Source organism: Musca vetustissima, unplaced genomic scaffold, assembly GCF_032173495.1.
Source record: "Musca vetustissima isolate MV318-11 ecotype Yass unplaced genomic scaffold, APGP_CSIRO_Mvet_v1 utg451, whole genome shotgun sequence".
Classification (NCBI taxonomy): Eukaryota; Metazoa; Arthropoda; class Insecta; order Diptera; family Muscidae; genus Musca; species Musca vetustissima.
The window spans coordinates 196,959-209,848 of NW_026877818.1; the positions used below are offsets into that span (position 1 = coordinate 196,959).

The 12,890-nt window shown below is 34.8% G+C and overlaps 1 protein-coding gene across 1 annotated transcript in view; it reads left to right on the plus strand.

Moving 5' to 3' along the window:
* The window catches only part of LOC133322503 (uncharacterized), a 42,194-nt gene extending 36,665 nt beyond the window's left edge, over positions 1 to 5,529 (plus strand). The window contains exons 29-37 of the mRNA XM_061531491.1: positions 93 to 153; positions 1,781 to 1,975; positions 2,066 to 2,266; positions 2,355 to 2,515; positions 2,821 to 2,943; positions 3,076 to 3,230; positions 3,375 to 3,537; positions 5,223 to 5,312; positions 5,434 to 5,529. Of these exons, the coding sequence (XP_061387475.1) occupies positions 93 to 153; positions 1,781 to 1,975; positions 2,066 to 2,266; positions 2,355 to 2,515; positions 2,821 to 2,943; positions 3,076 to 3,230; positions 3,375 to 3,537; positions 5,223 to 5,312; positions 5,434 to 5,529 (1,245 nt within the window). The remainder of the gene's footprint in view (positions 1 to 92; positions 154 to 1,780; positions 1,976 to 2,065; positions 2,267 to 2,354; positions 2,516 to 2,820; positions 2,944 to 3,075; positions 3,231 to 3,374; positions 3,538 to 5,222; positions 5,313 to 5,433) is intronic.
* The last annotated feature ends 7,361 nt before the right edge of the window (positions 5,530 to 12,890 follow it).

Sequence of the window (12,890 nt, forward strand, 5' to 3'; positions counted from 1 at the left end):
GTGTGTGTGTGTGTGTGTGTGTGTAAAAAAACCTAGAACACATCAGATCAGAAATTGAATACGCCGACCACATGGTGCAAGTTAAAGTGCAGTCCTATGATGAACGTAACACCAAAAGTGTTCGAAATACTTTACATCATGCCTTGGGACCATGTAAGTGGGTGAGCGAAGAGGAGGACACGAAAACAAAGAATTAGTTTTAAGTGGATTTTTACTTTTTTTAATAATATCAGAGCATTAGGTGTACATTTTTTAAAAAAAATTTTCAAATAACCATCTGGTCATTAGGCGCGGATTTTTTAAAGAATTTTTTTCAAATAACCATCTTTTCATTAGGCGTGGATTTTTTAAAGAATTTTTTCAAATAACCATCTTTTCATTAGGCGTGGATTTTTTAAAGAATTTTTTTCAAATAGCCATCTTTTCATTAAGCCTGGCCATTAGGCGTGGATTTTTTAAAGAATTTTTTCAAGGAACCATCTGGCCATTAGGCGTGGATTTTTTAAATAATATTTTCAAGGAACCATCTTTTCCTTAGGCGTGGATTTTTTAAAGATTTTTTTCAAAGAACCATCCGACCATTAGGCGTGGATTTTTTAAAGAATTTTTTCAAATAACCATCTGGCCATTAGGCGTGGATTTTTTAAAGATTTTTTTCAAATAACCATCCGACCATTAGGCGTGGATTTTTTAAAGAATTTTTTCAAATAACCATCTGGCCATTAGGCGTGGATTTTTTAAAGAATTTTTTCAAGGAAGCATCTGGCCATTAGGCGTGGATTTTTTAAAGAATTTTTTCAAGGAACCATCTGGCCATTAGGCGTGGATTTTTTAAAGAATTTTTTCAAGGAACCATCTGGCCATTAGGCGTGGATTTTTTAAAGAATTTTTTCAAGGAACCATCTGGCCATTAGGCGTGGATTTTTTAAAGAATTTTTTCAAGGAACCATCTGGCCTTTATGTGTGGATATTTTGAAGAATTTTTTTTCGAATAACCTTTGGCCTTTAGGCGTAGATTTTTAAGGAATTTTTTCAAGAAACCATCTGGCCTTTATGCGTGGATTTTTTAAAGAATTTTTTCAAGGAAGCATCTGGCCATTAGGCGTGGATTTTTTAAAGAATTTTTTCAAGGAACCATTTGGCCATTAGGCGTGGATTTTTTAAAGAATTTTTTCGAGGAACCATCTGGCCATTAGGCGTGGATTTTTTAAAGAATTTTTTCAAGGAACCATCTGGTCATTAGGCGTGGATATTTTAAAGAATTTTTTCAAGGAACCATCTGGCCATTAGGCGTGGATTTTTTAAAGAATTTTTTCAAGTAACCATCTGGCCATTAGGCGTGGATTTTTTAAAGAATTTTTTCAAGGAACCTTTGGCCTTTAGGCGTGGATTTTTAAGGATTTTTTTCAAGGAACCATCTGGCCTTTAGGCATGGATTTTTTAAAGAATTTTTTTAAATAATCATCTGGCCACTTGGCTTGATTTTTGTTATTTTTTTCTCGAAAATCAGCTGGCCCTTAGTATGGAGTTTTTAACGAATTGTTTTTCCAAGAACCATCTGACATTTTAGCTTAAGTCATTTATTCCCAAAAACCATTTACTCCCCCTACGGATATATAAAAACACCCTCCAACAATGTCACATACACACATAGATTTTGTGCTTCCCTGAAATGGAATTTATTTTCCCAAAAATAAATTCTGTGCCATTTTTGTGACTCCAGTGATTTTTTTAAGTTTCCCCAACCCCCCTTCATCTTGCATTTTCTGCTCTTTTTCAGTCTTGGTGTTGTCACGTATCTTTGGCACCATGCCGGTATTGGGGGTATGGCCAAAGGCTGATGTCGCTCTGGTACGCTTCAGATGGTGTAGCTTGCCCGTGTTGGTGACACTCACCCTGTGCCTCTTCGCCACCATGGATTTGTTTCTCTCGCTGAAGGTGGTAACAGAAATGGGTATAATGCTGACAACAACAGGTAACACACACATGAACGTACATATGTATATAATATTTTGGACTGGAGGATAAACAAGTATTTAATATTTGTTGCTTCTTCACTTTGTAGGGCCCTTAAGCTTTAGCATCGAATGCCTTACCGGCTTCATTGTTTTCCTGTGGCTATCACGTAAGTGGCCAAATTTGATTAAGACCACACGACGTCTCGAAGTGATCTTTTTGCGGCCACCCTATGCCGCCTGTCCGGAATCACGAATGTTAAGTCAACGGATACGAGTGACAGGTACTCTCTTCTTGGTGGGTTCGGTGGGTATGTTCAAATGTTTCTGGCTTGAATTGTGTCGATTTTATTTGTGTTGTTGTTTTGGGATTTTTGTTGTTGTTATTTCTGGAGCCAGTGGAACACATGTGCTATGTGGGCAGTGGCATTTATAGCAATCATCTGCAAATCAAGGAGTGTAACTTAACTGTGGGCTTTTGGAAAAACTATTATATGCGGGAACGTTTACAATTCTTCTCACTGATCGAATATACGGTATGGCTGGTGCCACTATTGCAGGTAAGGGCGAGGTGATGGAGGTCTTGGGAGGTATTACATATAAGAGTTCTCTTGAGACCTTCATAAAATACTACAGCTAAACACGATCTCCGGAAGGTCCTAAGGCTTGAGGAGAGGTCTAAAAAGACATCTAGAGTGCTACAAAAAACTAATTTTTTATGGAAGATTTTTAAGGACCTCCTTAAGAAGACCTCTCCCTGGAGACTTCTAACTATAAAATATGTCCAAAAGCATTATTACCTTATCAACCCTCATATATATTTTCCGTTTTTTTTTCATTTCCCTATTTCCCCTTCTGTTCCCAGTGGATAACCATATCGATGACCTTCATATGGAATTTTGTGGATATTTTCTTGATTCTGGTATCGCAGAGTTTGGCGTTACGTTTCAATCAATTCAAATGGCACGTGCAGTGTCATCAAAAGAAAGTGAGTATGGACGTGTGTGTGTGTGCGTGAGCAGATATCTCCTTAATATTTCAGTCACTAACATTTTCCTTCCCCCCATAATTTTTTCTGTTTATTTTATCTCCTCTCCCCTCTCCATCACACATTTGACAGCATATGTCAAATGACTTTTGGCTGGGTGTTCGCAAAGATTTCCTGGCCTTGACAGATTTACTGTGGCTCTACGATACGGATTTGTCCGGTTTGGTGATGCTGTCGTGTGCCCAGAATTTATATTTTTTGGCCGTCCAGACGTTTCATGCATTTCTGTAAGTCGGGGTAATGGTTGTTTGGGTCTTCATAAATAAAATGCATCAAATGTGACCACTGAACCGAGTAATAAGTGGACCAAATTGCCTACCTCAATAATTTTGTTTTTGGTGATTCTTTGTTGTTGTTTTTTGTCTTTTCAGCTATCGTGATAATTTCATGAGTGAAATATATTTTTGGTTTTCCCTGCTGCATGTGGCGGTGCGTACCTTCTATATGATGTGGTCAGCGGCGGCGATAAATGAAACAGCTTATGGCATATTGAGTACAATTTATGAAATACCCACGGCTCATTGGTGTTTGGAGGTAAATATAGGGGGAATTGAATATGAGAAGATTTTTTTAAAATATTTTTTTCAAGGTTAACATACATTTATTTTTAAGGAAATTATGTGGGCGTGTGCTGTTATAATCGTCACCACACTGTGGTACAGGGTATTATGACTTTGTGCATATGTTTGTAACAGGCAAAAGGAAACGAGATAGACACATGGCTCATATGCATAGAATCACTTTTTAAGTCGATTTATGCATGTCCGTCCAACGGTCTGTCTGTCTGTCCATTTGTAAACAAAGTACAGGTCGCAATTTTGATTCGAAATGGATGAAATTTGGCACAGCTCATTTATTTGGCCCAAGGACGAACCCCTATTGAAATTGGGAAAAATCGGTTTAGATTTAGATATAGCTCCCGTATATACTTTCGTCCGATTTAATGTAAATGGTGCACCAAAGTCCCTAAATATCATTCGATTTGCACGAAATTTGGCATGGCGTCCAGAATTGAGACTAAAATGATGTGTGTAATTTTTTTTGAAAATCGGTTCAGATTTAGTTATAGCCCCCATATATATTTTCGACCGATTTAATGTAAATGGTTCACCAAAGTCCCTATATATCATTCGATTTGCACGAAATTTGGCATAGCGTACTGAATTTTGACTAGAATGATGTGTGTAAAATTTCTTGAAATTCGGTTCAGATTTAGATATAGCTCCCATATATATGTTCGACCGATTTAATGTAAATGGTGTGCCAATGTCCTATATATCTTTCGATTTGCACAAATTTGGCATGTCGTCCAGAATTGAGACTAAAATGATGTGGGTAAATTTTTTTAAAAATCGGTTCAGATTTAGATATAGCTCCAATATATATTTTCGTCCGATTTAATGTAAATGGTGTGCCAAAATCCCTATATATCTTTTGATTTGGACGAAATTTGGTACGGCGTATTAAATTAGGTCTAGAATGATGTGTTTTAATTTTCCTGAAAATCGGTCCAGATTTATATATAGCTCCTATACATATTTCCGTCCGATTTAAGGTAAATGGTGTACCAAAGTCCCTATATATCTTTCGATTTGCACGAAATTTGGCATAGCGTCCAGAATTGAGACTAAAATGATGTGTGTAAAATTTCTTGAAAATCGGTTCAGATTTAGATATAGCTTCCATATATATTTTCGTCCGATTTAAGGTAAATGTTGCACCAAAGTCCCTATATATCTTTTGATTTGGACGAAATTTGACATAGAGTACTGAATTAGGCCCAGAATGACGTGTGCCAAGTGTCGAGAAAATCGGTTCAGATTTATATATAGCTCCAATATTTACATATAGCTTATATATTCTTTCGTCCGTTTTTAAGTAAATGGTGCACTTAAGACCCATACCTAGGCCGATTGACAAAACTTACTAAAATTAATAAATTAATTAATTTCTTCAAGATTTTTAATTAATTTTTTGCTTTCAAGGACCTTAAATAGTTGTAGAAGGATTTTTTTAATATTTTTTCGGGATTCTAAATAAGATTGGATTATTAAACAAAATTTCTTATAGACCTTATTTACCTGTGACTTTCTTAAATTATTTTTAAGTTATAGCCATAAGCGTTTATTTTTAAATTATTTTTTCAAGGACCTTTTAAAGGCTTAGATTTTTAAATAAATTTTGAATATCTCCCTTTTCCCCTTATTTTATATTTACAGCTCAAACGACTCAATGAAATAATTATATCCGATTTGATAGCCTTGAGTGGCAAAGGTTTCTTTTTCCTTACCCGTCGTCTGATGTTGGCTGTAAGTATTAAAAAAACACACACACACATACAAATGTATTCCAATATCCTGGATATATCCTTTCATCGTGTTGTCAATAATATGTTGTTTTTCCCTTTTTCATATTTGTTATATTTTATAGATGGCCGGTACATTGGTTATTTATGAACTGGTGCTACTCGATCAAGTCGATGGCAATGATGTCCATACACCACTTTGTAACCAAAGGAAGGGTTGAATATCTATTTTTTATTATCCTCTTTGGTGATATTGGATGATTAAAGGAAAAAGATAATGGGACAAAAAAATATTATGTGTTTAATCTTTATGTGTATTTGTGTTATTTTACTGTTAATGGATTTATGTATTAAAATGACGTGTCATATTCTGGTATTTTTTTTTATTTTCCATAAAGTCAATATTTATGTCACAGCTGGTCTTTGATGGGCTAATAAAATGCGAATACTTGAAAAAAACAAATATCAATAGATTTTTTATTGAACGATTAAAGGCCATATATCGATGAATGAAATCGTATGAAGGGACGATTCTTAAAAAAATCAGGTCTAATGGTCGTATGGTTCTTTGAAAAAAATCTTTAAAAAATCCACGCCTAATGGTCGGATGGTTCTTTGAAAAAAATCTTTAAAAAATCCACGCTTAATGGTCGGATGGTTCTTTGAAAAAAATCTTTAAAAAATCCACGCCTAATGGTCGGATGGTTCTTTGAAAAAATCTTTAAAAAATCCACGCCTAATGATCGAAAGTTCTTTGAAAAAAATCTTTAAAAAATCCAAGCCTAATGGTCGGATGGTTCTTTGAAAAAAATCTTTAAAAAATCCACGCCTAATGGTCGGATGGTTCTTTGAAAAAAATCTTTAAAAAATCCACGCCTAATGGTCGGATGGTTCTTAGAAAAATATCTTTAAAAAATCCACGCCTAATGATCGAAAGTTCTTTGAAAAAAATCTTTAAAAAATCCAAGCCTTGTCTTGATGGTTCTTTGAAAAAAATCTTTAAAAAATCCACGCCTAATGGTCGGATGGTTCCTTGAAAAAAATCTTTAAAAAATCCACGCCTAATGGTCGGATGGTTCTTTGAAAAAAATCTTTAAAAAATCCACGCCTTTTGCCCATTTCGGTAGCTCAAAAAAATCTTTAAAAAAATCCACGCCTAATGGTCGGATGGTTCTTTGAACAAAATCTTTAAAAAATACACGCCTAATGGTCGTATGGTTCTTTGAGAAAAATCTTTAAAAAATCCACGCCAAATGGTCGGATGGTCTTTAAAAAAAATCTTTAAAAAATCCACGCCTAATGGTCGGATGGTCTTTAAAAAAATCTTTAAAAAATCCACGCCTAATGGTCGGATGGTCTTTAAAAAAAATCTTTAAAAAATCCACGCCTAATGGTCGGATGGTCTTTAAAAATAAATCTTTAAAAAATCCACGCCTAATGGTCGGATGGTTCTTTGAAAAAAATCTTTAAAAAATCCACGCCTAATGGTCGGATGGTTCTTTGAAAAAAATCTTTAAAAAATCCACGCCTAATGGTCGGATGGTTCTTTGAAAAAAATCTTTAAAAAATCCACGCCTAATGGTCGGATGGTTCTTTGAAAAAAATCCACGCCTAATGGTCGGATGGTTCTTTGAAAAAAAGCTTTAAAAAATCCACGCCTAATGGTCGGATGGTTCTTAGAAAAATATCTTTAAAAAATCCACGCCTAATGATCGAAAGGTTCTTTGAAAAAATTCTTTAAAAAATCCACGCCTCATGGTCGGATGGTTCTTTGAAAAAAATCTTTAAAAAATCCACGCCTAATGGTCGGATGGTTCTTTGAAAAATCCACGCCTAATTGTCGGATGGTTCTTTGAAAAAAATCTTTAAAAAATCCACGCCTAATTGTAGGATGGTCATATAAAAAAAAGAAATATTTAAAAAATTACATACTAATGGTCGTATGGTTTTTTGAAAAAAATTAGACCAAGCCTTATGGGCAGATGGTTTTTTGAAAAAAAAAAAAAAAATTATTTAAATATTATTTATTGTAATTTCAAATCTCATAACTATGCGAATAATATAAATATCGCTCGGGCTATGTATGTAAATTTTATGACATGAATAAATTTATGAATTCAAAGAATACGCAATAAAATTCATGGATTTTCATTTTGCGCATTCCGTAAAATATAAAATATTCCGTTTCAAATGAAATTATAATTTTATTTTTATATTTAGTTTTTTTTTTTTGCCAATTCCTTATACCTCCTCTCTTCGGTATTGTCTAAAGAGATTGGGTGTGTGTAATAATGAAGATGACAATTTCTAAGGCAAATTTTTGGCATCTCATTTGTGCCAATGGCTTTAAAGTGAAGGTGGGTTAGCCAAAAATTCAAAATAAAACTGCCAACCTAAACTTGTTTCACAAAGAAGCGAAAACGAGCGGTGACGCTGACATTGACATGCAAATGTTTTGACATTGCAAGCGAATTTCAGATGTTGTAGTTGCTGCCATGTCGTTGTATTCGTCGACAATCTGACATTGATGGAGCTAGACAGTCATGAGTGTCAGTTAATTTTTTTTCGTAAAACGTAATGACAGCCTAATACCATGTGGTTTGGCGTATGAAAAGCCATTTCGAAAATTTACCATCGAATCTGTGTGGGGTGAAAACAATCTACGCATTGGAAAATTTATTAAAAAAAATACAGGCATTGGAAAAATTATTTCAAAAAATTCAGGCCTTGGAAAAATTATTTCAAACAATTCAGGCCTTGGAAAATAATTTTAAAAAATCCACGACTAATTTAAAACAGTAAAGAAAGAAGTAAAATCGGATGGGGCCGACTATATGATACCCTTCACCACTTTGGGTATATTCAACAGATGAATCCTAAAAGATGTGGCAGTTTTGAAGGACCAGTAAAATGCAATTGAATCCATAAACATGCCATTCTGCAATCTATACTAAATTATTCATTTGTTCAGATATAGAGTTGGTTCTTACAAATATCAATCGGACACCCGTTGATTATTTGGATAAATATCTGATAAACATTAGGAGTTGGGTGCACCTATATCTAAATCTGAAAAGATTTCAACGAGACATGCCAGAGATTAATTTATATTACCTACAGTTCACTGTACAAAATTGTGTGGCCATCGAACAAACTTTGGATTTTTAGTGCACAATTTACATAAAAATGAAAGAAATAATATATATGAGCTATATCCAAATCTGAACAGATTTTCACGATACTTAACACACATCATTCTGGACTTAATTCAGTACGACATGCCTAATTTTGTGCAAATCGAAAGATATATAGGGACAATGGTACACCATTTACATCAAATCGGACGAAACTATATTTGGGAGATATGACTAAATCTGAACAGATTTTCACGAAACTCAGCCCACATCATTCCAAACTGAATTCAGTACCCTATGCCAAATTTCGTGCTAATCGAAAGATATATAGGGACTTTGGTGCACCATTTCTATTAAATCGGACGAAAAGACATATGGGAGCTATATCTAAATCGGAACCGATTTTCACGATACTTAACAAACATCATTCTGCACTTAATTCCGTACGCTGTGCCAAATTTCGTGCAAATCGAAAGATATATAGGGACTTTGGTGCATCAATTTACTTAAAATCGGACGAAAATATGTTTGGGAGCTATATCTAAATCTGAACCGATTTTCACGAAACTTAACACACACCATTCTGTACTTAATTTAGTACGATATGCCAAATTTCGCGCAAGTCCAAAGATATTAGGGAATTTGGTACATCAATTTACTTAAAATCGGACGAAAATATATATGGGAGCTCTATCTAACTCTGAACCGATTTTCACAAAACCTAACACACATCATTCTGTATTTAATGCTGTACGCTGTGCCAAATTTTGTGCCAATCGAGAGATATATAGGGACTTTGGTGCACCATTTACATAAAATCGGACGAAACTATATTTGGGAGATATATCTAAATCTGAACAGATTTTCACCAAACTCAGCCCGCATCATTCTAAACTCAATTCAGCACCCTATGCCAAATTTCGTCCAAATCCAAATATATATATTTCGAGATAGTTGCACCCTCTTGACCGACTAGAGGTCAACATCACCTCTTCCTTACACTGACATATTTTTCGAATACTACTGATATTCAGTACAGTCCTTCTAATTACTTGTCCATATTCCCTTCTCCGTGGATTGTGATGTTTGGCTTTTAATTATGGGCTGTAGAAAGTTTCGAAAAAAAACACAAAAAAAAGTATTCGATACACTTCATCCAAAAATTATTATTTGATCATCACCGAAAATTATAGGCGTTGTACTTGACCATACCTGTATCCTCATGGAAAAATTCAAAGCGATCAGCTCTATATTTCCGCCACCAGTGTAGTAATGGTTTACTAAATAATATCTGAATACGTAAGCACTTGCCAATATTTAAGTGTAACTCCCACATCCACGTACATACGACAATATAATTGGTATCAATTTAAAGGCCAACCACTCCTCTTGGATATACTATCAATTTCTCGGGTCTATGTCCTTTAGGAGTAAATATATACGCTATAGAATAATTCTTCACACAAAAATCAGGGTCCAAGTCATATCTCGGGCATATGTCCTTCAGGAGCAAGTATATACGACCCAGAATAAAATTTTTGTTATTTTTCACACAAAGATCAGGGTCCATTTGACACGCTAAATATTGACCCATCTGTATCAAAACAGGCATGCTTATTCTTTGGTCCGATCCCCTACTCCATGTAAAATTTCACGATGTTCGGGCCATAATTGCGGCCTCTGGAGCGACCAGAAAAACCGACAAAAATTTAGTATTTGGTCCATTTCATCCCCTAAATATTAACCGATCTTTACCAAAAACAATAGGGGTCTTCATTGGCCACATCCCATCGTACATGCAAAATTTCGCGAAGATTGGCCCATAACTGTGGCCTGTATCGTGTTTACAAATTATAATGGACGGACGGATGGACGGACGCACATGCCCAGATCGACTCAGCTAGTCGAGATATGACGATCGGTATACTTAAAGGTGGGTCTAGGACCAATATTTCGCGTCATTAAAAACTCTCGGAGCAAAGGTATAATACCCTGACAACATTGTTGTGTAGGGTATAAAAATCCATGCCTGACTTTTATTAGGGGAAAAAATATTTTAAAACAAGTGAAAAAGCGTTAAGTTCGGCCGGGCCGAACTTTGAATACCCTCCACCATAGTTATACTGACAGGTACATGAAAATATAGGGAACATACCAAAAAGTGGGCATATACCGATAATTCTACAAACCGATTATGTACACCAAATACAAACTTCACCAATTTTTAATGGGGGTTTTTCCTAAAATCTGTAAGATCCAAAAAGTGGACTGATGCTGATAACGCATGGCCTAGGGGGGACCAATATTGATTACATAGTGTAGGAAAAAGTGAATATTTGGGGATATCATTATATGAGGGCTATGCTTAATTAATGACCGGTATATGCCAATTTTGAACCCAATATTTTAATTGTTTATCTCAATTCTTTCCTTCGGGTGGTATCACTATATTGAGGAGATGCCTAAATGTCTGCCGATATATTTCATTATAGTCATGTTTGAGTTTTTCTTATCACAATATCTTTAGAAGTCGGAATGCTTACAACAGATGGCTAAATAATCTTTGTAGGGTAAAAATTATCTATTCCCCGTAACGACTATCGAACAGCAACACTCGGAACAAATCAGATAACTATTTTAATATAAAAAAGTGGGTTATATGGGGACTACCCCTAAAAGGGGGTAAATATTTATAATTTTTGGTGGGGAGATTTGTTACCATATACGACTACAAAATACGAAACTTCAGCGAATTCGGTTGAAAACCGCACTCAAGAACCCTAAAATACCGAAAATTGGGGGTATCCTTATATGGGGGCTACCCGAAAAAAATTTACCTATATTTTTAATTTTTTTTTGAAAGGGTTTGCTACCCAATAAGAATTCAAATTACAAAATTACAGACAATTCGTTGAAAAAATCCTGTCAATCCCCCCAAAAACTGGAAATTCGTAGGTACACTTCTATAATATAATTTTATTGGGGAAATTTGGTACCCAATAAGAACGCCATGTACCAAATTTCAGCGAATTCGGTTGAAAACCGCACTCAAGAACCCTAAAAAACCGAAAATTGGGGGGTATCCTTATATGGGGTCTACCCGAAAAAAAATTACCTATATTTATTATTTTTAGTATAGAGATTTGCTACCCAATAAGAACTCAAAGTACCGAATTTCAGCAAATTCGGTCGAAAAATGCGATCAAACCCCCTAAAATACCGCAAAATTAGGGGTACCCTTATATGGGGGCTATCCGAAAATATGGACCTATATTTATAATATTTAGTGGAGGTATTTGCTACCCAATAAGAACTCAATGTAACAAATTTCAGCGAATTCAGTTGAAAAACGCGCTCAAGAACCTCAAAATACCGAAAATTGGGGGGTACCCTTATATGGGAGCTATGCCTAAACGTGGACCGATAAAGCCCATCTTCGAACTTGACCTGCCTGCAGACATGCACAATTTTGGTGATTTATCTCAATTCAGACAAAAAAACAGACAGACAGTCGGACATGGCTATATCGTCATAGAATTTTACGCTGATCAAGAATATATATACTTTATAGGGTCGGAAATGATTATTTCGATGAGTTACAAACGGAAAAACAAAATTAATATACCCTCCATACTATGGTGGAGGGTATAAAAATTACGCTTGTGTTGAAAGACGAACAAATTTATTAAAAAATTCACGCCTATGTTAACGGATGAAATAATCAATCCTCTTGATTATATTAAAACAACAACTTAAAATGGAATTTTTTTTTACAACAGCCAATTAATTTTGTAAATATATATTAAAATTTATTTTAATAAAATATTTCAATGACCTACTTGTAGGAAAAAATTGCATAATTTTTCATAAATCTCGTTTATTGCAAAACCACATCCTTTATTGCTGGCTAGCTAGGGTGTGCCACTTTCAAGTGCAAAAAAAAAAAAAACATTTACAGTAAATAATAAATTTGCTAAAGTGTTGCTGCCTACTTTTGAGGGATGGGCCCCCCAAAACGTCAGGTTTTTCACAATCATTGTTGATGAATGGTCAGAATGTTTATCCAAATTCATGAATGAACCAATGACTAACTGTGTGAGTGAACAATGTGCAGGTCCTCATGGTATGCTTGCACGAGCATGAGTTTACAAAAGTAATAATTACCATGGCGAAATGCAAAAAAACAACATGCAAAAAATACATTTTGCAAACCACAAAAACAACCACCAACAACAATAATAATATTAATAATAATCAACAACAACAACAATAAAAATAATAATTCAAAACAATTTTGCCATTTACACGGCAATTTCAGTTGGAATGTTGAGAATTCAACATTGTGGGTCATAGTTTTTTTTTTTCGTTTCAGAACAAATCAGTTATTTGCGAAGGGTGTTCCGATTTGTTTGTTTTTTTTTGCTGGAAAGTGCAAAGAAAGGGAAATT